The sequence below is a fragment of the Martes martes genome (genome assembly GCF_963455335.1).
Source record: "Martes martes genome assembly, chromosome: 11".
NCBI classification, from domain to species: domain Eukaryota; kingdom Metazoa; phylum Chordata; class Mammalia; order Carnivora; family Mustelidae; genus Martes; species Martes martes.
The window spans coordinates 34,365,336-34,392,023 of NC_137899.1; the positions used below are offsets into that span (position 1 = coordinate 34,365,336).

Sequence of the window (26,688 nt, forward strand, 5' to 3'; positions counted from 1 at the left end):
CTGTCCAGTTGTGCAGGATGTTTGATGTTTGTTCTGCAGGCTGAAATCCAACCTGAAGTCAGTCCATTAGTGAAGTCAGGTGAAGTCATTAGCTCCGTCCTGGCAGCATCTACATGGAGGAAGGAAAGTTTTTTGTTTTTGTTTTTTTTTCCTACTTCTTACCAAAGTCCAGTGTGGGATAATATACCTCTCCCCCTGCTTGGCCAGCTGATGCTCTCTCCTCTCTGAGGGTAAAAGTGAGGCACAGAGGATACTGGCGTGTACACACTGCTGAGATCAAGTGTGTCCTGGATGAAGCCGCAGAACTGTTAATGTGCTTTTAAGCTCATGTGCTGCATCTCCTTTTTCTTATGCCTGAAGGGGAGGTATTTTACTTCCAGATACTGGAACTACTGTGATTTAAAACCTTTTAATCTCTCTCTCTCTCTTTTTTTGCAATGCTGATGAGTCAAAACTGGAATTAAACAAAAGTGGAACATATTTTTAAAATAATATTTAATGAGTACAAATTGACAAAAGCAGTCATCATTTACTATGGGGAGAACATACAAAAATAAAAGTTCTGTGAGCTTAAAAATTTTCCTAGAATACAGTGCAGTTTAGTCTAAGTTTTTTTTTAATAGAGAAGAGGTTGGACCTGTTAAAAGGAAGTTCACTACTCCCATCTGTTCCAGACTCATTCTTTCCAACCCTAGGTAAACGGGAGGAGTCTGCTGTGTTAGGAGGATCAAGTTGGTTTGATGGTTTGGCAAGGAAGGAGCTTGAGAGGGACAAGGGGAGGAAATTGGGTTCTCTGGTCTGCTGGTGGGGTTTGGAGCCCTTGTGGTTGAGGCTGAGGTCAGGGTTGCCAAGGCCTTGTTACACTAAAACCACTGGAGGCGTTCTTCAACTTCCATTGAAGAACATTTGATGGCTTTTATGAACTACCCAGGCAGAACATTTTTACTAGGGTTATAAAAGTACAGTTTTACTCTAGGTAGGATTTTTTTTTTTTTTAACCTAAGTGTGGCATTTTCCATTTTAATGATGAACTACGGCCCAGTAAAAGCTCATCACCAAAGAGCATGGTTAACCCCAGAGGCTTTCTTTACTTCAACCTGGGTAGTATTTAATTTTGAAGCAACCATTCTCTAGACAACAAGCAGGCTCCAACCCTGGAAGACTTGGCCATTTTGCACAAAATGGAACAGATGAGTAGTAACGTTTTCTCTGTCTTTCCCACTCATGCTCTAGGGTCAGCACTATACAACCCAGCTCTGCTCACAGTTTTCCAGGTTTTTTGTAAGCTTGCGTAGGTGGATCAAGGATAAATTAATGGAGGATGTGTTCTGTGTTCCTTCTCAGTGGACGCAAACTGATATAAAACCCAAAACCTGTAAAAGGTATGATGAAACCGACCCCTCATCCAATGGCAATGAAATTGACAAGGTCAATTTAGGAATAATTTGGCAATATATATCAAGTGTGATTAAGAGTTTCTTGATTTTGTAATCCCAATTCTTTGCAAGTATTCTAAGGAAATAATTTAAAATATGGAAAATTAATAAGTACTAAGATATTCTCTGAAATGTTATTTGTTTTAGTAAAAAAAGACAGATATAACCTACATGTTTAATTAGTGCAGTGGTTAAATAAATGCCCATTTGATGTAATATATTGCAGCCACTAATAATATATGCATACCATGTAAGAGAACGAAACCACTGATATATTAAATGAAAAAGGAAGGATGTAAAATTGAATACATAGTGTAGATGAAACTATTATCAAAAAGTTTTGTAGAGAAATAGCCTGCGTGGTGGGTGATGTTTTCATATATTTTAATCATTTTGCATCAAGTAGCATATATGGTAATAAAAATTGAAAAAAAAAAAAGAAAAATAGATGGCCTTTATAGAGCAGGCAGAAAAATGTCAGTCCCAAAGGCTTTTGGTAATTTCGGTTTGTGGGAAGAGGGTGCTTGAGGCTCTTCCAGCTCCATGCATGAGCCAGGAAGGCTAATCCTGCTGAAGGTCATCTTGGAAATGGCACAGTCAGCACAGGAAAAACAGAGAAAACCACCCTGTATTCCAGCAAAGATTGGAGAAAGAACCAAGTCTCATATTTCAGCTACTGTTCACTCTTTTCTACTCTAAGATTTTACATAATTCTCTCAGCTATGCCTGGGTCAAATTTACTCTTTCATTATTCACTTAATTTCACTGCTTAAAATTATAATAAGCCCTGAAAAATTACAGCAGCTACTTTTTTATGCTAGAAATCCATTTCACAGATGATTAGTACTGAACAATATATTTGGAATATGCTATTCAAAAAGAATACCACAGGGGCGCCTGGGTGGCTCAGTGGGTTAAGCCGCTGCCTTCGGCTCAGGTCATGATCTCAGGGTCCTGGGATCGAGTCCCACATCGGGCTCTCTGCTCAGCGGGGAGCCTGCTTCCCTCTCTCTCTCTCTGCCTGCCTCTCTGCCTACTTGTGATCTCTCTCTGTCAAATAAATAAATAAAATCTTTAAAAAAAAAAAAAAAAAAAAGAATACCACAATACCGAAATCATACAAAACCTAGTAGAGTGCAACTTCATAAAGTTTATTTAGCTTGCTATCTAAAATTCTGGCTTATTCCAACTTTCTGTGCAAGGGCTTTTATCAACCCTTCCTTGCTTATTGTACATTGAAAAACAACAAGTGGATATCCTCCATTTGAACTCAATCTTCCCTACACCTATTCCTTGTAAAGGAAGAATCTTATAACAACGGTAATAGATTTGCATGTATTCAGCCCATGGTTACTTTCCATCAGTGGTGATATTTTTGCTGGGTTATGAAATAGTTCTCCATAGCATCCATCCAGGTTGGCAAAAGCAAAATCGAAGAGCACTTTTCACTATAGAATTCACTATGGCAATACTTAGGATCACCTTCACTTAGAACAGTAAGAAAAATTCTCATTCCTTTTACTTCATTTGACCTTTTTTTTCCAGACATACCTCAGAAAGCCTTTATCAGTGGCCACCATCTTACTGTTTTCCTTTTCATTGCACTCAGCCCTTGAACCAGAGAAGGAAGTTGCATATATTTGTCCTGGATTTTGCAAGACATTAAGTCATGCATGTTAAAAAAAAAACACTTTAGTGTGAAACCACAAAGCTCACTGTGACCTCAGCTCACTGCCTCTGGGAAGAAGAGAGGCAGGGACCTACATAGATTCATCACTAACCTCGAGATTAAATGGTGTTGTAGCCCTGTCTGTTAATTTCTCAAAGTCAGGCAACAGTTCCTTCCTTCTCTGTTAACAAACTTCAAACCATGGTGGGAGAAAAATGCTTTCTTAACTGTGCCCATTACATAGTCTTCTCTAAATATGCAATACTAGAGTTGAGAGTCCAGGCAAATTGAACTTTGCTTTAAATATTGTCCATTTGATGTTGGTTTTGAGGTCCTCTCCCAGCCCTGGCGGATTCGTGTGAGGGTCTTGTCTATACATGGCAGGATGAGGATGAACTTGATCACCAGCACGGTGCAGGGAATGATGAGTGCTATCACGTAGGCTGAAGGAAGATACCATCTAAGACTCGAAGGACTGAGGAATTTCTTCCCGCCGTACACCATGGTGTGGGCTGTGCACAAGATCAGGGTCAGATAACCCAGTTTGGACTATATAAGCAAGAAAAAAATATATATATATATATACATCAACACTGTACTTATATTTTAAAGTGAAACACTCTAAGCCAATGAAGGATATTCATTACCAACCACAAATGTTTGACATCTGAAATATTTAGAACACTCTGCTAAGTACTGGAGAAAGCATTAACCCTCCTTTGGGATGATAAATATTGCATTAAAAAAAAGAAGATTGTGCTTACTAATGATATGGTGGTTTCATCCTTCAAAAAATTTTTAGAAGGATGTGTAGTTGGCATACAACATCATCTTAGTTTCAGGTATACAACATCTTGATTTGGCAATTCTATACATTTTGTACTGCTCACCACGATAAGTGTAGGCACAAGCTGTAACCATACAATGTTATTACAATACTATTGACTATATTTCCTGTGCTGTACTTTAATTCCCAGGATGGGCAATATAGGTGAAAGGGATTAAGTTGGTTTCATCTTAACCTGGCTGGGGATGGGAAAGTTTGCTAAGTGTAAACTCTTCTCAGTTAGAATAAATAATATACCTTGATTTCTTCCCCAATGGTAAAACTCTTTCCTTGATCAACTTTTCTGGAGACCAGAGATGAATAAGTTACAGTATGTCCTCAAGAAGTACCACATTAGTTTATGTTACTGACTAAAAGCAGATGCTAGCTAATTTCTATTGCAATAAAGAACAATTAGCAAATTCACTTTTGTTTGCTTGTTTTGGCCTAAATTCTAAAGCTCAATGTTTATTTCTGTCTTAATGCCTTGACTAAAGGTGTTAACACGAGGAAACGTTGACTGCATTTGTTCTCTGGGAGAAACTGCAAGACTTTTGAAATTCAAATAGTTTTATAAAATTCAAATCTAATTTCAGTTACTAATGGTCTTTTCTACTATTATCCTGGTTCACAACAAGCATGCATCAGAATAATCTGGAAGGCTTGTTAAAACACAGTGTTGGCCTACACCTCCAGTGTTTCTGATTCATTAGGTCTGGGTGGAGCCTGGGGACTTGTGTCTCTAATAAGATCCCAGCTGATGGTGAGGTTCTAGGCACCACACTTTGACTATTACTGGTCTATAAGAATGTTAACTAACTGCCTTTAGTGAGGTATCTGGTGGTTGATACGTAGGAAAGAACAATTTTCCCCTTACAGACCAACATTGGGTCTGGTATGATTATAGTCTAACATAGCTTGCTTTGATGGTTTTATTTTTATTTTTTTTTTAAATTTTTTTTTTAAATTTATTTATTTGTTAGAGAGAGAGAGCGAGCGAGCACAGGCAGACAGAGTGGCAGGCAGAGGCAGAGGGAGAAGCAGGCTCCCCGCCGAGCAAGGAGCCCGATGTGGGACTCGATCCCAGGACGCTGGGATCATGACCTGAGCCGAAGGCAGCCGCTTAATCAACTGAGCCACCCAGGCGTCCCGCTTTGATGGTTTTAAACTTGAGTTTAATATATGCCCCTTTGCATCAATATGTATCAGTACAGATGTTAAGGTTGATTTTCAGAAGTAGAAAATTTGTCTTTGGGTTTCTGTTCACACTGCATCTAGCACATTCCTACATACAAAGTTTAATAGTGTTGGTATTTTTCACTCTCTACTCTGACCTGTGGCTCTGGGAGTAGGCAGTGATCTTGGCAAGTGATGCCCAGCTAGGAAACAAAACTATTATGGTATGCCTTTTGGTACCAGAGTTTAGCATTTTCTCACTTGAATTTGGTTCAATTGCTATTTTTGTGACATTGCTAGGGAAGTGAAGGAGATAAATGAAAATTTATGCATAGTAAGACAGAAAAATGAAAATATTTGTAAAGTCATAATTATTTTGCAATATAAAGGAGATTAAATATTAGAAGTCCTTACCTGGACAAATCGGAATTCTCTCCAGTTGACCATGTTGCTCACTGATGGCAAGGAAGTGATTCCCAAGAGTACAAACAGGAAAAATCCAAGGATTCCCAAAGCTATGTACGAATCATTAAGCCAGGCAGTAGTGGTGCTAAATGGATCGTCTGTCTTGGCTATTGCCTAAGAAAAATTAAAAGCAATTTTTAAAAATTAATTTTTTTTACAAACTGCCCAAACTTTTAAGGGGACTGAAAAATACCTCTGCGTGGTGTATTGGCTCCCAATGAATTGTATGTATTTCTTAATAATCACTTAACAATAGCTGTAGAGAAAAATACACTTGGAAATGATATTTCTCGGTAGAAATAGTAATTGGTTCTGCTGGGACTTTATTATAATAGTTGACTCTAGGAGTTGTGTAGAAAGTTTTAATTGACCCTATAAATTCTAAAACAAAGTAAACATTTACTTAAACCTTCTTTACCATATGGTTTCTTGTTCCCCAAGCAAAACTCGTTCTCAAATGATTGTATCAGGACTCTGTTTTTCTGCTTTATATGCTGATTATTCACACACACAAAGTTTGGGTTCTTTCATGTTTATTTTTGTCGTAATACAGCATCAAGTCTGTCACACCACAGATTGAGAAAAATCAGGCCCTTAAAATGGGACTCCTACCCAAGAACTTCCCGTGTATTTGTGAGGGAAATAATGTAGAGAATTCCACAGAAGTACCATCAATGAGTTATCGACTCATAAACTTTGAAAATGCAGTAAGATTGATCAAAACCAAGTATTTCCAAACTAGAATAGATGGATAGCACTTCCTCTGGGACTGCTTTAAAACTCTCTGAGCTGATTCTCTCTGCATTTTTGACTATGCAGAAAATAGTATTTGACATTTGCTCAGAATTGTTTAGTTTTCTGGTTATTGAGGATGGCTTTCTGCAAGTCAAACATTAATGAAGTTATAAGCACCCTTTTGTGAATTTGTTTACCTTCCTGTGACACAGGTTTGAACAGCCCCCTTACTTAGAAGGTAGTTGGTGTTGACTTCCAAAAGCAAGCAGCATGCATAAAAATAGAAGCTTGAAAACACATTGGCTTACGTTTATTGACTACACCCCCTCCCCAAGGAATTCAAGTAGGTATTATTAGGTTTCCTGAGCCCCCAAATCTGTCAGTTTGCCCGTAGCCCTATGAGTCCTGGGAATACACATCTGGATCGAAGTGAACCCGGGAATCTAACTTTCATTCTCAATAGTTGTGTAATGTCTCAACTGCATTCATTAAAAAAAACAAACAAATCAAAAACCAAAAACCAAACCAAACCAAACCGACAACAACAACAACAAAGAGAAAATAACCAAAACCTGATAGGAGCTTTAGTGCTTTAAAAAATAAAGATGCTTAGGAGAGCAATTTTCTATAATTGTGAAATGGAATATGATGTAGCAAGACTTCTCTTTCATTTAAGGAACTGGAGAATGCAAATGAGTAAAGATTTACCTGGGTAATGGTTCTGTTTTTCAGTGTCCATCGTACATAATAACGAATAGGAATCACAAGTGTGTAGAGGACATGAAGGAAGGCAAATCCCAGTGCCACCAAGCCAAGCTGCTTTCTGCAGAGCATCCAGTGGTCAAGCCAGTCTGGGAATCGGCGGTATTTTGTCCCTCGGTACAGTTGCAGAATGGCAGCAATAACACCAGGGAGGTAAACCAAGGCAAGCAATGTAAGTGCTGCTATCGGAAAGATACGATTTGGAATGGAAATAGCCAAGCGAAATGTGCTGTCTTTCTTGCCATTAGCATAAGGGTAGAGTATGTCTCTTATAACGCAGTAGAAAAAGAAGAAGACACACAGAATAGCAGACAAATAGAAGGGGAACTTCCACATTGGAAATAGTTGCAGGGGGTAATTTTCAATTTCTTTGGCTGCCATGAGAGATCCTTGATCCAGTGGAGTAAGTCCAAGAGTACGAGCAACATCCATCACTCTTTGCTTGGCTTTGCTATCATTTCCGCAGACGAACACCTGGGTTAAGAATAATCAATTAATAAATAATTAAATAATACTTACTCTTTACTTTGGGCATTACTTTGAAAGTCTACGTAAGCACCATGCAGAATAAGAAAACAAGAACATGCTTTTCAGACAAGGGCGTGGAAGCAGTATGTTTTAAACTTGCACAAATGTGCTGGATGGTTAAGTACCAGGGTTCAAGTTGAGGGTGGTTCTAAGCATATCACACTGATACCATAGGACTTGGTTCTCCACAGGGTGAATGGTTTTTCTTCTGTATTTGTGGGTGCTACAACACTTATGGATTATGTTTAATCTCAGTGAATAAATGGAACCAGTTTCATACAGTGTAATAGGAATGGAAAGGTTATCCATCAACAATCTGTTATTTTTTAGTACTTACATGGAGCCTGACACCATTGGGTTCCATCAAACTAAAAGCTGAGAGTGCTGACAATGAGAAATAAATCACAACATCGACTACTTTACTTGGTTAAACCCAAGAAAATTATCCAGAGCACATATTAGCAAATGGAAATGTTAGTTGATGTTTTATTTTGGAATTCTGTTTTGGCATCTTTGAGGTAAGTGTGCATTAAAACATTTGCCTTTTTTTTTTTTTTTAAGATTTTATGTATTTATCTGAGAGAGAGAGAGAGAAAGAGTGAGAGAGAGCATGAGTGGGGAGGAGAGGGAGAAGCCCAATGGTGGGCTTAATCCCAGGATCCTGAGATCATGACCTGAGCCAAAGGCAGGGCTTAACTGACTGAGCCACCCAGGCACCCCAAAACCTTCACCTTTTAAAGATTGAGTGTAAATTAATAATTTAATCTTACCTGTCGATTTGCATCCAGTGCTCCAGACTGGAGAGCCCAGGCTGAGATGGTATTAAATGCTTTTACTACGTGGGCTCCTGGCAGCAACTGAGCAAGGTACTCTGCATTGGATTCCGGATACTGATCAATTTTGAGGTTGTTACTGATGTCGACCAATATTTTTCCTTTGAGCACCTCAGTAAGTTCCTTGAGAAAATCATAATGCTCTCTGTGGACTGCTAAGATTATGATGTCTGATCTCTGGGCTGCTTCTAAGTAGCTCAAGACCTCTGCACCGTTGGGCAGCAAACTGGACTTCTGTGGGTTTCTACTTCCAAAAACAATAGAGTAATCACACTGGAGCATTCTGAGTGCCAGTGATCTTCCAAAATCTCCAGTTCCAAAAATACATACAGTCTCTTGCTTTTCTGAAGAATTCATAGTAGAAGGAAATGCACCTGTAGAAGTCTTTTCCATAACTGAAAGATAATAACAGAAATAGCCAACAATATAGGAATGCTCAACATGGAAAAATTATTGTCATATATATTCTCATATATGTCTGATTGAACAAAATCACTAGTCAAAAGCTTCTTCTGTTGGATAAAGAGATGAGTGAAAAACCAGGACACTTATTGGTGGATGCTTTAAATTACGGATATGTGTTGCAATGATATCAACTTTGTCCAACACCTAACAGTTCCAAGTGTTATCAGAGCAAACTCTAGCAAAGAATACACTAGTAAGGAAACTGGAGCAATTTAATTATGTTTCATGATACAAAAAAATCCTAAATAAAACATCAGCAAACAGAATCCAGCGGCTTGTTAAAAGAAAGTGGACGTTGATCAAATGGGGATTATTCTAGGAATGTAAAGATGAGTTCTGTAAACTCAGTATTAGAAAATCTATTAATATAACTTACCATATTAGAAGATTTAAGGAGAAAAATACAGTCATATTTGTGGATGCTGAATGGGCATATGTTAAAATTTGACATTTATTTTTTACTCATAGTTTTAAAAAAAAGGAGCAGACAGGTATTTCCTTAACATACAAAGTATCCCTCTCAACCTAAAATCTAGAATCTAACTTAAAAGAGAATTACCAAAAAAAAAAAAAAAAAGAATTCTAGAAACCTCCCAATAAAGTCATAAACCAGATGCGCCATAAGCCAGACAAATGTATCTGCTTTGACCACTTTAGTTTATTGTTTGGAAATTCTAGCTAACACAACTAGACCACAGAAAAAAAAATTGAGGTATAGAAATTCAAAAGGGGTTGTAGATGATGAAACTGTAGTCTTAGAGAACTTGAGAAAGTCAACTGAAGAAGTACTATATATTTAAATCAATCCAGTATCTTGTTTAGGAACCCAATTAATATCAATATTCTTCACATACTAAAAAAATTAGTTTGCAAATGGACCCTACTTAAAGCTGTAGCAGAATAGGGAAAATATTTAGGAATAAACGTAGCAAGATAACAAGACAGGTACAAGATCTATACGAAGAAAAATATAAAATTCCCTTGAGACCCAGAGAAGGTTTATGTAAATCTAAAGGTACAGCATGTTCTTGGATGGGCTGGTCAACTTTATGCTGCTGTCAGTTTTCCCTAATTTAATTTCTAAATTCTGAAAAACAAAGTAATGAATAGAGGGCTAGTTCTATTGAATATTTAAATACTATAAAGCTAAGGGGCACCTGGGTGACTCAGTGGGTTAAGCCTCTGCCTTCTGCTCAGGTCATGATCTCAGGGTCTTGGGATCGAGCACCACATCAGGCTCTCTGCTCAGCGGGGAGCCTGCTTCTCACTCTCCCTCTGCCTGCCTCTCTGCCTACTTGTGATCTCTCTCTCTGTCAAATAAATAAACAAACTCTTTAAAAATATAAATACTAGAAAGCTAAAATAATGAGGTAATATGGCAGTGTCACAGGAATAAAAACTGTTCAGTGAAATAGTAAAAAGTATAGAAATTGACCTCTGCATATATGATAAAGATGTCATCTCAAGTCAGTGAGAAGAAGGTTATTCAGGAGCAAATATTGGGACAACTAAATAGCCAATTGGGAGAAAAAGTTGAATCTACACGTCATACTCCCCTTCAAAGTAAATTTAAAATATATTAAAGATTTAAATTATGTGTGTATGTATGTATGTATGTATCTACATATGTATCTCTCTTTTTTTCTAAGATTTTATTTCTTTATTTGATAAAGACACAGTGAGAAAGGGAATACAAGCAGAGGGAGTGGGAGAGGGAGAAGCAGGCTCCCCACCAAGCAGGGAGCCCGATGCCAGGCTCGATCCCAGGACCCTGGGATCATGACCCGAGCTGAAGGCAGACGCTTAATGACTGAGCCACCCAGGTGCCCCTGTATCTATCTATTTTAAGTAGAACTATAATAAAACTAGAAGGAACTATGGAGAATTCTTTTGTAACTTTAGAGGGAAAAGGCCCTTTTCTATACCACAAATCCCTGAAATCGGTAAAGAATAAAGGGATAAATAAAAACACAAAATATCTCTCTCAACCTGAAATCTAGTATCTAAATTAAAAGTAAAAATTGTCGGGGCGCCTGGGTGGCTCAGTGGGTTAAGCCTCTGCCCTTGGCCCAGGTCATGATCCCACGGTCCTGGGTTCAAGCCCCACATCAGGCTCTCTGCTCAGTGGGGAGCCTGTTTCCTCCTCTCTCTCTCTCTCTGCCTGCCTCTCTGCCTGCTTGTGATCTCTGTCTATCAAATAAATAAATAAAATCTTTAAAAAAAAAAAAGTAAAAATTGTCATATATATTACATAAAACTGTGATTTCATAAAAAAGAATAATACCTACAAAGCAGAAACCACTGTAAGCAAAGTCAGATCATCAACAAAGAACAAAAAATATTTTTAACTCCTACAAATTAAAAAAAAAATCGCCCAAATAGAAAATTGGGAAAAGGATATAAGTTGATTTTCATCCTAAGGTGATATAATATAGTAAAAAAAATCTTAATCTTACCCAAAATAAAAGAAATGCAAATTAAAACTAAACTGAAATATGGTTATAAAGCATGTGAGTTACCTTTTAAAAGGTTTTGAAATTTAAATTAAAGACAAATGAAATAAAAATTCTCAAATTCCTACGGTCCAATAATATAGTTTAGGTTATTCTGAAGAACATTGTTTTTTCTTTCAGTAATGAATTTTTCTCAAAAAATTATTTATTTTAAATAACATATATCTTTTAGTGTAAATTTTCAGTTAACCTTTTCCTTTCTTTCTTTCTTTTCTTTTTTTGGTCTCTTTTGTTCAGTAATGTATCCCCAGTGCTAACAAGAGCACTGACTATGATGGACAGAGCACTCCTTGACAAAATTTGTTGAGTGATATTAGAAAGGTGGAATGGAGGTGTTGGAAGGAGCTCTTTGCTCTGTGTGCCAGGCACAGTGTAGGACACATAATGAAGAGAAAGGTGAGTGATTAAAGTATAACCACTGGGAAGAATAAGGGAGAAGGAAAGAAGTCGGGAGGATGTTGTAAAGACATTGCTTCTATCACCCAAATGGCTTTAAAGAAACCTTCAGTGAATTTGCTGTGAAATTTAAACCAGATGTAGTCACTATTCAGTTCTTACATGGTGGATTTCATGCCAGTTGTAGAGCACAGGAAGCTCACACCTTTTTAATGGGATTTCAGAAATTTGCCCTTTCCATTGCAGCCTTTGGAAAATACCTATATTCTTACCTGAGCTTATTCAAAGGTGTACCTGTATCATAAGCAGACCATTTAGAGCTTTGTAGGTAGTGAGAAGTCATGGAAGAAATGGACAGGAAATATAAGACTACCCTGCACTTCCACTGAAACTCTTCGAATAATTGATTGAATCACCACAGCTGAGTCATTTGTAGAACTAGCTGGTGACTGACAGCCTGCACCGAGTCAGAGAAGGGCATGAGCAAGGTGGAGGCGCACCTGAAGAGGACACCGGGCCTCTCCTATAGAAACATAGCTGGGTCTTTCGGAAATTCTTTGCAGCATCTGCCAATGCAAACTACTTTAACAATTTATAATATAAATCACTACATTTGTAATATAAGCTGCTAATCAGTTCATGCCTACTTGTTAGAACTCAAATTCTCAAACTGGTGAATGATGGCTTGATTATTATGAATGTGTTCAAAGAATGTCAGTTGACTGGCTATCCCCTCACTTTTTATCCAGCGTTTTCCCCTCATATATTATTTTTCTCTCTCTTATATTCAGACGAACATTTGCAAGTAAAGTGCAGATTTGATAAAGTTACCAGTGTCCTTTAATGGGACGGATGCTATCTTTATTGACATATTCTCACTTGGATCACCTTAATCGTTGCAAACAGAGAGTGAGTCCAGACTCTACTTTGACAATTTGGCCACTATCTTAATTTATTCTGACCTGTCATAAACTTTTTTTTTTTTTTTTTGTAATGGAGATGTTAACTAAACAGCACTGTTGTTTTTTGTTCCAACTCCTGCTGGCACTATCAGTGTGGGTAAGTTGCTCAAACTCTTGATGTCTCAGTTTCATCATCTTTCAGATGAGAGATCGATAGCACCTACTTTGGAGACATTGTGAGGATTAAATGAATTAATGTATCTTTATTTTTCTTTTGGCGGGGCGGGGGGTAGATCGTGGCATAGGGGAGCGAGGAGAGGATCCCAGGCAGGCACCCTTTCCAGCATGAAGCCCCATGAGGGGCTTGATCTCACAACCCTGAGATTATGACCTGAGCCAAAATCAGAGAGTCAGATGCTTAACCAACTGAGCCACCCAGGTACCCCATGAATTAATGTATCTTAAAACATTTCTTGAGACATAGTAAGTAGTTAGTAAATGGGCTGTCATTAATAGATTATCCAAATAATCTAGTGATTTTCTAATTTTTCAATCTGTTGATTACCTAATTAATATAACCTTTATATAAATTTTACAAATTAAGGGTTAATTATGCTTCTATAACTGAATATTGGAAATAAATAAAATTTATCTGAAATAGCATTCAATAATTCTTAAGAAGTTTCTGCTTTTCCCACTTATTTCTTACAAATGAAACCCTATAAGAAAAGGCTTTAGAACATATGAGTTTATCAAAACACAGATGTATAAACAGCTCAAGTGTGAATTTCTCTCATTTGTAATTCTTACTCATTTAGATTTTTCCCTCTTAAAATGTAGCTTGGCAATCCAGTGTAACACACTTGGGCTGTTCCACCAACCACTGAAATTTATTTTCAATTTCTTAAACTTTCAGAGACTTCACTGGGCAAACTGTAGGTACAAAGAAAGTAAGGAGATATTAAAATATCACTGATTGACTTAGAAAGAAATAGAGTCATTCCATTGGGCAATTAGTCCTTATCAAGTTGTCGAAGTTCTAAGGTTGATAATTGTGTTGGCGACATCTTGAGTTCCTCTTCAAATCCTCTGCATTCTATTTCCAGTCATTGGGTAGTAATGGAGATCTGCTGAACTTCCATTGCCTAACAGAGGTCCACTTGGGGGACCCACATCTTGTATTTCTGGACTCTTGTCCTGAGGCTTCTCTGATACCCGTACCTGCTTAGCATTCAGACATGTATGACCCGTGGGGCCACCACAGACCAATGGAGAATGGAACTCCATGAATAAGCAGATGCTTACACTTTCATCTTCTGGCACTCAGTTCTGACACATTTTATAAAGCTCCTCAGAAAGCCCCAGTGGAATAGAGCACCACTCCTCTGTAGGGGTGGCCGACTTAATAGTCTCTCCTGTGACCTTTCTTATGATCCTAGTTTATGCCCCTTGCCTCTTACTCGGCTCCTTGGAATCACTTCCCTGGTAAACCATTTGCATTGCAAACCACTGTCACCAGCTCTGCTTACAAATCAACCCAAGACAAGAATAACATTTTTGTTGTTGCTATTATTATTTTGTGTGTGTGTGTGTGTGGAAAAAGAAAAATGATCAGACCTCAGTTCCCATAACTGGGATGATGAAATAACATGTAAAAAATAAAAAATTTGGTAATTCTTTGGAAGAATTTAATTCTGAACTCTCGGAAAAAATTCTAATAATAGGAGTTCACAAAAATGAGATGTATGCATAATCTAAACCACAAGGGAGATCAAGTTGAGGGTTCGTCTTACAGTAAGTACTATGTAAATAAGGAAGTTACGCCTATTTCAGACTATTTGTAATTCAAAATAGCTCCCATGTGTAAACATGGATTTATGGAAGTAGTGTAAGATTTCTTATGCAATGACTTAAAAAAAAGTTTCCTAATCCTATTTTACTCTTAGATGTAGGAAGAAGGAATAAAGAAAATAAGAAAGGTGGTACACAGGAAGCAGAGTTACTAAGGGAAAGGGGGTTCAGATAGTTAAAACATAGCAGGGCAATTTCTTTTTCCTTCTGCTCTTTACAGACCTCAGTTCTGTAACAGGAAACATAACAAGAGTACCTCTGGACTGGAAAATCTCCAGGACCGATTTTGTGTCTCCTAGAGAGGCTGGTGGAGACGGAGGCCAACATAGGTAAAGTGATTACACCTGGTGTTCATATAGATTAAGAGACTGATAACCAACAACACAGATGCAAAGATGGCAAAGATGACTTTGAAGTAGAGAAGCGTGTGTGTGTGCGTGTGTGTGTGTGCGCACATGCATGTGTGTACATGGCATAGGGGGAATCAGGTGTGGGTCATGTAGATCCCACCCCCCTCGGTCTGCAGATCCCACCCCAGGCCTAGGGAACCTGAGGCGGCATTCTTCTGGGACATTCCAATGAAGCATCCCATGAGGGTGTTAGCACTTGTCTGACTTTTGCGGTTTACTTCTGTCACTTCCCAGAAGTCAGAGATTAGAGAGGGTCCCAATTTAGGAGGCTTCCAGCATATGAGAAACGTGGAAATGTCCAAACAAGATAACAAAAATCGCATATTTTAAATGTTTATACTTAATAAATCAGTGCTACTAACAAAAGACTCATTTTATTTGAAATAATTATAGATTCACAGGAAGTCTTAGAGATAGTACCAGTGGTTCCTGTGAATCCTTCATTTGCTCTAATGGTTATATTGTACGTAGCTATAGAGCAATGTCAGAACTGGGAAACTGACATTGGTGTAACGTGTGCGGATCGTTCTATGTCATTTTATCCCAAAGGTAGGTTCGTGGATCCACTGGGGACAATCAGGATGCAGAACTATTTGGTGCCACTCCATCTCTGCTCTCCTAACCCCTGGAAACTATCCATCTGTTGTCTAAATCTTTAATTTTGTCATTTGGGGAATGTTTTATAAATAAAATCACACAAAATGTGACCTTTTCACAAAAATGGCTTTTTTTCTTTTCACATAATGCCCTCGAGATCCCTCCAAGCAGGTAAGCCTATCAGTTGGTTCCTTTTTCTTGTCGAGTAGTGGTCTACTGTATGGGCTTCTCCATTTGCTTCTTTGTTATCTATATGCTTTGTTTGGTGAAAAGTCATCTCGTCTTGGCCATTTTCTAGTTGGATTTTTGTTTTTTCACTGTTGAATTTTTATATATTCTAGATATGAGGTCTCTGTCAGATACATGGTCTTCAAATACTTCCTCTGGCTATTTAGCTTGTATTTTCATCATCCTAACAGGGTTGCTGACAGAGCATAAGTGTTTAATTTTGGTTAAATTTAACATATTGCCTTTTCTCTTTTATGTATTGTGCTTTTCATTTCATATCTAGGAATTCCTCACCTAGGCTTTGGTCCTGAATATTTTCTCCTCAAAGCTTGATAGCTTTATATTTTACATTTAAATCCATTATCTATTTTGAGTTAATTTTTGTATAAATACTGAGGTTTAAGCCAAGTTCATTTTTTTCCTATGAATATCTAATAACTTCCCTATCAGTTGTTTAAAAGACCATCCTTCTTTCATTGAATTGCTTTTGTACCTTTTTCAAAAATCAGTTGCCGTACACATGTGGCTCTATTTCTGGGTTCTCTATTCTGTTCCATTGATCAATGTGTCTACCCTCTGCCAAGGCTACGCAGTTCTGATGACTTAACATTAGGTAGACTGATTCTTCCCACTTTATTATTTTTTCATTTTTCAGAATTGTTTCAGAAATTCTAGTTCCTTTGCCTTCCCATAGAAGTTTTAGGATAATCCTGTCCATAGCTATAAAAAATTGTTTATTTTAAATGCTTATACTTAACAAATCAATGATTTTTGGCATATTCCAAAAATACAATGCAGCCTATTTGGTTTGTTTAGGAGATAATCACAGTCTTTATTATGATATTAATTCATGTCAAAGCATAGTAGCAGTGTACAGTTATCTGATAAATAGATACAAATCTGAAGTTGTATAATGGACTTCTTTTCATCCTAAGCAGTATATTTCTGTATATGCATAGCCGTCATTTGGAGAATACATCAAAATAAAAATTTAAAATCCCTTGTGTATCAGCAGTGAGAGAGCAAATTGACCTTTCTCCCTTCTCTTTGCCCTGGAAGAGATCCTATTCATCATCTCTTAGTAAGAAGAACAGAAATCAACAACCCAACCATGCCACTTCTGAACAGTGGACATTTTCTTGTCTTTTTTTTTTTGAAAATGGGCCTTTTGTTTCCCCTAATGTGTTCGCAGAGTGAAGGGGAAAATACGTAAATACTTATGAATATAAGACCACTTGTAAAAATGGGAAGAGGAAAGAAAATCTCCCCCTCCCTCTCAGGTGCAGATAGACCTGAAAGGAAAAATCAACCTCCATGAATCCTCTTATGTTTTTTATTCTGAGAAATTTATAGAAAATACAAATTAAGGTAAGTTCTTTTATATAAAGATTCAAACTTAGTTATACATAGTATTATATTGTTTTTCAGTTTACCCAATTTTACATTTTTAGACAAACTAAAAATGCAAAAAAAAAAACCCCTTTCTCTAAAACGGTTTGGAGATAATCATGAAAAGGACTATAAAGATAAAACTACCATCACAATGCACAATTTTGGGTAATAGAAATAGTGTGCTGGGAACCATAAAGACTATAAGTAGGCAAAGAAGAAACTCTTTATAGAATTTGATTTGGTTGGGAATGCAGGGAGAGGGGTTACGATGGTGGTACAGACAGTGAGATATCTCCCTGGCACTCTTTCCAGACTTTTGTTCAACCATCAAAGCAACTTCTTAGAATCACTAAGGTTTTTTAAGATGCAAATTCCACCACCAAGGATTATGCTAGAAACCAGTGCTTCTCAATCCTGGTGCATGTTAGAATCACAAAGAGAACTTTTATAAAATACAGATGACCAAACTCTTGGACACTCTCAATCAGCTGGTCTAGGGTAGAGCAGAGGCATTTTTTTCCTCCAAAATAGCTCCCCCAGATAATTCTACTGTTGAGCCAAAATTGTGAACCATTGCCCATTTGTTAGCTTTCAGTTAATGGCCTGCTACAGTGGTTCTCTTCCCAGGTCACACATTAAAATCAGCTAGGTAGATATTTAATGCTAGGGCCTTGCCCCCTGAGATTCTGAATCAATTGGTCTGAGGTAGAGCCCAGACATCTGTATTCTAAAAACCAACCAACCAAAGAAAACAAACAGACAAGAACAACAAAAAACCCCAACCCAAACAAGCAATCAATTCTGAGGAGCACCCAGGACTGAGAACCACTGCAAATGAAAAAAGATAAGGCTATCTCTTTTGGAGAGGGATGGTAGGGAAGGAAAAGTCAGAGAGAAAGCAGGGTGTTGATGAGGTTGTAAGTGGTTGCAGGAACATTTCACCTGCTTTACCACAACTTTTTCCACAAAATAGTCATTGGCTGAGTCTGAGAGGCAAGAATTCCTATTTTTATGAAAACCAGAGGGAAGAATGAGTGTGTAGTCCCCGCAGGAAAGAGAATCAAGGGAGTCAGACTCAGGGCTTGGTGTCAGACTGCAGGAAGGTTTTGCTCTGTAACCATCTCAAGGAAACCCTGACAAGTTGTTCTCCATGAGCCACAAAGTCCTTTGGGTCAAATCCCCCCACCGATGTCCTAGAGTACTCCTGAATACTAATTCTCACATAGGGCCACACACTCCCTCCTTTATCATTTGAATGAAATCACTATTAAAGATAGTCCCCACTTAAGAATTTACTTTGAGGGACGCCTGGGTGGCTCAGTTGGTTAAGCAGCTGCCTTCGGCTCAGGTCATGATCCCAGCATCCTGGGATGGAGTCCCACATCAGGCTCCTTGCTCCGCGGGGAGCCTGCTTCTCCCTCTGCCTCTGCCTACCACTCTGTCTGCCTGTGCTCGCTCGCTCTCTCTCTAACAAATAAATAAAAAATTAAAAAAAAAAAAAAAAAGAATTTACTTTGAATCCTGAAATGATTGTTCATCCAAGATGTTGGATTCTTCCACAAGTAGTGTCCCCACTGGACTTGTACACTTCCACTGGGGTCGTAGCACACAAATCCAGTGATCTGTCTTGGCTCCCTCCGGAGAGTTAGAGTATAAACAACGCTTTTAAACTCTATAAGATGTGACATGATTTTTCATTTTAATTTGAGACCTGTAAATAGGGACTTTATTTATTTATTTTTTTTACTTCTTCCTTCTGTTTTATTATTCCTTCTGAATTTTGACCTGAAAGCCCTACATGACTTGACAGCATATCTGTAATGAGCTGAATCCCATCCATCAAGTATTTCCTTTCATCTCAAAGCATGGGGGCAGGAGGGAGTTCTGCAATGGTGCCAGTCTTTGTGTGATTAAAACATTTGTTTTAATATATCCCAGGGACAAATGGAAAGCAAAAAATATTTTTAAAAATTTAAAAGCTTCCACTAACACATGAACTCATCCAATTTATTCGCTGAGCTATTTCTGTATTTAGTGAGATCAAGGTTCTTCAGGGAAAGCAAGCATATTCACATTTAAGCCGATATCCTTTTCTGACAAGTATATATTACTGCAGCAAAACCAGAATACTTTGACCTAAAAAGACCTCTGATTGCAGTTTATGAAAAATGTAACATATCTACAATCAATGGATTTTTCTACTAATTGTTTGTTTGACATTTAGTTTTCAGTGTCTATATGTTATTTGAAAATATAATAGTGTATTTCTTATTTTAGCCTCTATATTAGAAGTGCCTCACTTAGTAATAGTCACAGACTAACATATCTAGCATCTAATGCATTTAATCTAAATAACCAACTGCAGGCTGGTTACTGAAAATCTGATAAATTATTTCAGTTATTTTGTAAGAAAATGTTATTTATCTCATAGCAACCAAGTTTACTGATGATTTGTTTTTATGCTAGCCAGTAGAATAATACAAAAGGAAACAGTAATCTTAACTTGTATGGTTTGATAAATCACAAGAGCATAACTAAATCTAACCTTCACATTTATGTTCTTATAGGTAAATATACTTCCTCAGGAATTGCTAGTAACTAGAACCAGCTATGGCCTATGCCATAACTATAATGATTCTGTTAGTAACATTTCACTACCATCCAATGAATTACCAAGACAGCAAGGAGATGCAGAACTCTGTTATCTATTTTAATTGTACTTTAAAAGAAAAATTATTTATTTTTAATTTAAGTTCTTTGTGAAATTCTAGTTCATCCAAAAATCTTATTAATACATGTTTCTGCATTTAGATCTCAGTGCATCTGTTGGGATAAATGAAGACTATATTCTGATTCCCTGGCCAAGAATTTTATCATGTAGGTTCATTATTCACTGACTAGGATAGTTAGTTCATTTGATTAAAGCCTGGGGCTCATGATGACAAGGTCAGGAATTCAGTCTTATCTGAGTTAATTTGCCTTGACCTCTATTTACCTTCTAAATGCCGAACAACTTCTTAGGAATCTGTAGTTCACCAAAGATTCAGCATCAGGACAGAACCTGGACTGCCACCAACAGAAAAACAGCTCTGTCTCACTGATTACCTGACATTTGCCTTGTACAGGCTACATGAGCATTTGCTTATTGGATACTTTGGTGATTGCAACAACCCACTTAGTATTCAGTGTCAGTTAGTAGGTTTTGCTTTTTCTAGGACTACTATGGCCAGAGACATTTAGCAAGAGATTTGATCATTTCCTTTTTTTTTTTTTTTGTATTGAAGATTTTATTGATTTATATGCAAGGGTAAGAGAGAGAGCATGCCAGAGAGACCACCAGAAGTGGGGAGGGGCAGAGAGAGAAGGAGACACAGACTCCCCACTGAGCAGGGAGCCCTACTTGGGGCTCGATCCCAGGACCTGGAGATGGTGACCTGAGCTGAAGGCAGAGTTAACCCACTGAGCTACTCAGGTGCCCTTGATCATTTCAATTTTGAATGAACATTGTTTCAGTAAATTTCCTATGAATAGTCATTTATCTTCATATTGAGGCCACTAAAAATTATCTGAATATAATTATCTGAATTGCCAAATTAGTTTTGGGGTAGAGGAGTTTTGCTTTGGATCTGATCCCACTCCGAAGTCCCTGCTGATGAAACTCCATTCTGCTTCACATTATCTATCTTCTTATCATTTGTTAGAAATTTCCTGGGGCTGGGGCACCTGGGTGGCTCAGTTGGGTGAGTGTCCAACTTTTGGTTTCCCCCTGGGTCATGATCTCAGGGTCATGAGATCAAACCTGCCCACTCCCCTGCCCTTGCCCCCCTCAGGCTGTGTGCTCAGCATTGAGTCTGCTTGAGATTCTCTCCCACTCCCTCTGCTCCTCTCCCAGCTCTCGAGTGCAGGTAATTTCTCTCTCTCAAACACATAAATAAATCTGGAAAAAAAAAAAAAAAGAAAAAAAAATCTCCTGGGAGTGATTTACACATTCTTAGGAATACAGTCTCCATCTTTGGGGTATCATTTTCTTTTATTTCGAAGCTGGCTCTCAGAGGCAAGGACTCCTCAGTGGCCATAGTGCCTCTAATGTTTGCCAAGACCCATCAGCTTGAGCTTCAGGGCAGGATCTGGCCTTGCAGACTTTCCTTGGCTTACCCCAGGGGACAAAGTGCTCTTGAAACTCCTTCCCCCTTCCTTGTGTTATAATCTAATATATAAGCTTGAGAGCTAAGCTAGTTTAAAATATTTCTTTAATGAGATAGCACTTTTTAAAAATTCCTTGGTTTTCAATCTCAGCTCTTTTCAATGGTATGGTTGGAGACTGGCTTGCCAGGTGAGGTCTTGAAATCAGCCATGGTGGGAGTTTCCACACCACAGGAATCAGCAAATGCTACCAATCAGGACTTTTTTTTGTTTGTTTTCCTTAGAGAGCCCTTTACCAGCACTCCACTGGCTTTTTCCTTCCCTCTTATCCCCTCTCCCCAAGAATGGCATGTGACCAGGGAAATGGGAAAATAATTTGGCTGATAGGATGATAAACTTTTCCAGTCCTGTCTGCAACTTAGCCCTAAATCTCTTTCCTTAGGGGCCTCCCTTCTCAGAAAGCTCCAGGCTTTAATGAAAACAGGGTCCATGTTGGCTCTCTTACCCCAGCAAAGGGCCCACACCCTCTCCGCCCCACACATGGAATGAACACAATGCTGGCTGTGAATCTGATCCTTCTAGACTCCTGCTTCCCTCGGGGAGACAGAAACAGGAACATCTTTGTGAACTTACATCCCCAAACACATACATTCCCATTTTCCAGATACGCCTCAAGAATGCACAATTGGGGATCACAGTTTGGGAAAACTAGAGGCAACTGGCACCTTTTATCATTAACTGAATTGAACCATTTGCCAACCTGTAAATTGCTTTCACCTCAGCATCCTTTCCTTTCCTATGAAGAAATAACTGGGAGCATACTCCTTTTTTTTTTTTTTTTATAAGAATGACTTGGTATAACAATTCTTTTGAACTGTTCACTAGGCTTTGTATCTTATGCCATGCTTTCAGGTATTAAAGAAGGGTTAACATGTTTTACTTAAACTAATTAAAACCGTTAAGAATTCAATATTCCAATTTTCATGACCTCAGTTAAATGCTGTAATCATATTATATCACTGCTTAAAATGAATTAGACTCTAAAGTATTATAGTTACAATTTTTTTAAATGAAACTTACCCAATATAGCAATATAATAAGGTTACTAAAATTAAGGTTAAGGAGAAGAAACACTAAGGTTCCTACAATTTCTTCTTTCTTTTAAAAAATAATAATTCCCACTCTTTGTTTTATATGTACTGTATAGTACACAGCAAGCTCATGCTTCTCCTCAAATGACAAGCAGTTGAACCCTGGACACTTTGACCTTTGGTAGTACAGCGCAGGGGGCATCCGGGCTCATAACCTGCTACGTCCATGAGGGTTCATGTATTCCAAACTTCAGAATCAGTTTGATCAATATCTTGGTGGGGTTTCATGTTTTCAGTAAACTTTGTGAACAGACTGTGCCAGGCGCTGTGCTGGGCTCCAGTCTTGGAGAGGATGTAGACCCAGAATCAAACTGCTATAATGCGACGTGTAAGGACCCAAGCACAGGAAGGTGCACAGTGGACCCCACGTTAAAGAATGGGAACTAGTTTACCTGGGAAATAGGACAAGAAAGTATACTAAAGTCTGTGCAAAATGGCTTCAGCCACTGTTTAACTTGGGTTCAAAGCTGTTTCCACACTCTGTAGAAAGAGCAGGTCGAGGTGAAACACACAGAATCAGCATGGACCGTTAACTGCCCCCTTGGATTCCCAGCATTAGTGCCACCATCACTGGAGACCTGACTGGAACCCCATGCTATTTTTCTCCCTTCAGTATTTGGTGCTCAGGCAAAAGAGACTACCTAGTTTGTGTTCTAATAACCTATGAAATGTGATATGCAGTGACATTGCTACCTCTTAGTTTCTTTCTTTTTTTTTTAATTATAATTCCTAACTTTTCAAAATTACCCTTTGCCACATTTTTTTTCCTTTTAAGTTGAAAACTGGACTTTACTTCAGCCTGGCATTAGGATGGTTCATACAATCTACATTTAAAAGAAACATATTTCTGGGACACCTGGGTGGCTCAGTTGGTTGGACGACTGCCTTTGGCTCAGGTCATGATCCCGGAGTTTCCGGATCGAGTCCCGCATCGGGCTCCCAGCATCATGGGGAGTCTGCTTCTCCCTCTGACCATCTCCTCGTTCATGCTCTCTCTCACTGTCCCTCTCAAATAAATAAATAAAATCTTAAAAAAAAACATATTTCTCTCAAAATAAGTTTGTAGAAATATGTGACTGTCAAAGTACAATGTGGTAAGAATCTCACACGTGGTGTAATAAACTCTTCTGGGAGTTTATTGTGGAGAAGCATTTGGATCAAGGCGTCAATGTCCTGCCTCGTTAGAATGGAAATACTTCTGGTAGAGTAGTGCTTTTTTTTTTTTTTTTTTTTTGTAGTGATATTCTTCTGAAAGATGATCTTCAAACAGTACACCCAATCTTTGTTCTCTTTTCCTTAATGATTTTGGAAGAACAAATTATTTATCTATATAGGCCAAGTATGTTTTCTTATCATGCATTTTTTTTTTAAAGATTTTATTTATTTGAGAGAGAGAGTGAGAGAGAGCATGAGAGAGAAGGTCAGAGGGAGAAGCAGACTTCCCCTGGAACTGGGAGCCCAATGTGGGACTCCATCCCTGGACTCTGGGATCATGACCTGAGCCGAAGGCAGTTCCTTGACCAACTGAACTACCCAGGCACCCCATCATGCATTGTTTTGAGCATTAATTATCCTTATTTGGCTTTATTCCTTCCAAAAGTGATTTCTTGTCAACAAAAGAACAAGTGCTAATTCTGATCATTTCGGAAATGTCCTAAAAGTCATTCAAAATATCTTGAGTAGGTTTAACACATCATGCAGAACTGTTCAGAAAATCTTAATCATTAACTAATGACTCATATTCTTTGGATTTACAGAGAACAGAGTCAAAGAGGTGACTTCAGAGCTCTTGTCTTTGTAAAGTCTAATTTCTGTCATTTCTTGAAGAACTGTAACTTCAAAAAAACCCTCCCACCCAGACAACTACATAATTCATAGCCTGTGTAGAGTCTCACAGTAAGAATTACAGGTAGATGTGGGTGCAGGCACATAGCGAATGACCTCCTTCTTGGAGGACAACCCAGAGGAAACGAGGTACAAGATACCCTAGCAAGTCTTCAATTTGAAAGGTGATTAGGTACATACATTTGACAGTGGCTTAAGTCTTCTTAAGATTTTAGTCTTCTTAAGATTTTAAAAGGAAATGATTTTTAAATAGCAGTTGACAAAAGATCCAAATGACTTACAAAGAGAACCAGATGGTGAGGATCATGAAACATTGGATTGTGTTTCTGTGGGAGACTGCAGAATCAGCTACTTGGGAGATTTTAAAAGGAGAATTTATGTTCTTTTAATAATGGCATTAACAATGGTAGAGTGACTAAGGGTGGTCCCTCAGGAGACAGGGAAGAGCAAAGTGACTGCCCAGCATTGCTTCAATTTTAAAATTCTCTGACATAGGGATCTATTTTTCTTAAAACTGCGCAGAACAAGGCTGAAGGCCCAGGGTTTTCAATTTATTAACAGGCTTATAAAAATGTATTTCGCTACTTCTAACACCAGTTAGCAAGCTTAAGCCAGGCACAAGTCAGGAAATTATTCTCAAGCTAGGGGTTAGGTCTTAAACACATTAGTTTCTGAACCTGAAGTTTCTATATGAACTTCAGCAGGACCATAAATGTTGCCGCTGGAGAAAGTGCTATGACCCAATTTTTCTGTACACATGTACCATTTACTTTACAACCTCGAAGCCTGATAAATAGGGGAAAGCTTCATCCCGTTTTCTGGGTTGGCAATGTTTGCCAGGCAGGTAGGATACACGCAGGTGGAATTTCATTCTGTGCTAAATCACAGCATTCTGAAAAACTTGGGGCCTTGCAAAAGGCCATATCTCAAAAAAGTTACTGCTTCAAATAAATGTGCCATTTTATAAAATTACACCTACTGTATCAGAAAAAATGTTCCTTCATGTGAGTGACATTTATATGACTGCCATTTATAGGGAATAGGGCATTCTCACATAGCATGGCTGAAGAATGGTTTTCAAAGCTGAGAGTAGGGGCGCCTGGGTGGCTCAGTCGTTAAGCATCTGCCTTTGGCTCAGGTCATGATCCCAGGGTCCTGGGATCCAGCCCTGTATAGGGCTCACTGCTTGGCGCCTGCTTCTCCCTCTCCCACTCCCCCTGCTTGTGTTCCTCTCTCGCCTGTCTCTCTCTGTCAAATAAACAAATAAAACCCTAAAAAAATAAAAAAATAAAAAAGAAAGCTGACTGTATTCTCTGAATGATAAATGTGGCAGATGTCTAAGATACTTGTGTACGAAGAGATGCTCCACAACTGGGTACTATCCCCATAAAAATGAAACTTGCATTATTATGAAGAAAGCAATCACTTGGTTATACTTATTGCATTAACGGGATTTTCAGTATATTTTGAACCAGCAAGCATCTTTGGTCATGGATTTTCACCTTGGTAGATTTAGAGTGTGGGACTGCATGGATCATCTGGTCCAACAGCCTTTTGTTTTACGAATGTGGAAACGGAGGCAGAGGTGGTGAACTGCTAGTTAGATTTAGGAATAGACTTCTTCAAGTTCCCTCCCCTACTCTCCATCCAATTCACCTTCATTACAGAGTCATCTTTTTAAAAAAATTCCTAAATTACCACCGGGAGGAAAAAAAACTACCTTCTAGCTGCCTCTGGACAAACAAGGGAAACCAGGCTGTATTTATTCTTCACAATAAATTACTTTCAAACGATATTTCTCTGGAAAAGCAATCGATAAATTTCAGAAGGAGATTTTTAAGTCAAGATCAAGGACGGAAGTGTTGCAGATCTCAGGACAAATTTCAGCTCTTGGTGAAGATCTGACTGAGACTGCGGAGACTGCCAAAACCACATTCTTCCAGGCTCCCTTCTCGGTGAGCGCCGCAAGATTGCTCTTGTCAGTAAGGCACAGAGAGGAATACAAACCCTAAGCCTTCCACCTTCGGGTTTCTCTGCACCCTCGGGTAGAGAAGAGCGATAAAACTCCAGGAAGCTAGATACTTGCTGCATTGCTTAACTCATCGCGCGACACCCTTGGATGGCCTTTCCTGGAGAGGGGCGCCGGGGGCACGGCAGGGAGTTTGCCAGCACCTCCTTCCCGGTGCGAGTTGGCGTGGGACTGAGGTCCTGGAAGCAGGGGCTCGAGCTGGGCTGAAGCAGAGAAGGGAGCGGGGCAGCGTGGCGAAAGGTACGAGGCAATAGCGGCGACGGGACCCACCTGCTGGGAAGTGCTTGGGAGGCGAGGCGGCCACGGTCACGCGCAGCTGCGGCTCCGCTCAGAGCT

General features: G+C 38.6%; 1 protein-coding gene across 1 annotated transcript; it reads right to left on the minus strand.

The window, feature by feature from the left end:
• Positions 1 to 2,573: 2,573 nt before the first annotated feature.
• On the minus strand, positions 2,574 to 26,688 carry STEAP4 (STEAP4 metalloreductase). The gene is made up of 5 exons (XM_080818550.1): positions 26,623 to 26,688; positions 8,368 to 8,825; positions 7,016 to 7,543; positions 5,522 to 5,686; positions 2,574 to 3,654 (listed from the first exon to the last, which is right to left on the minus strand). Exons 2-5 carry the CDS (start codon positions 8,821 to 8,823, stop codon positions 3,370 to 3,372), a joined length of 1,434 nt encoding a protein of 477 aa, XP_080674676.1. The 5' UTR covers positions 8,824 to 8,825; positions 26,623 to 26,688; the 3' UTR covers positions 2,574 to 3,369.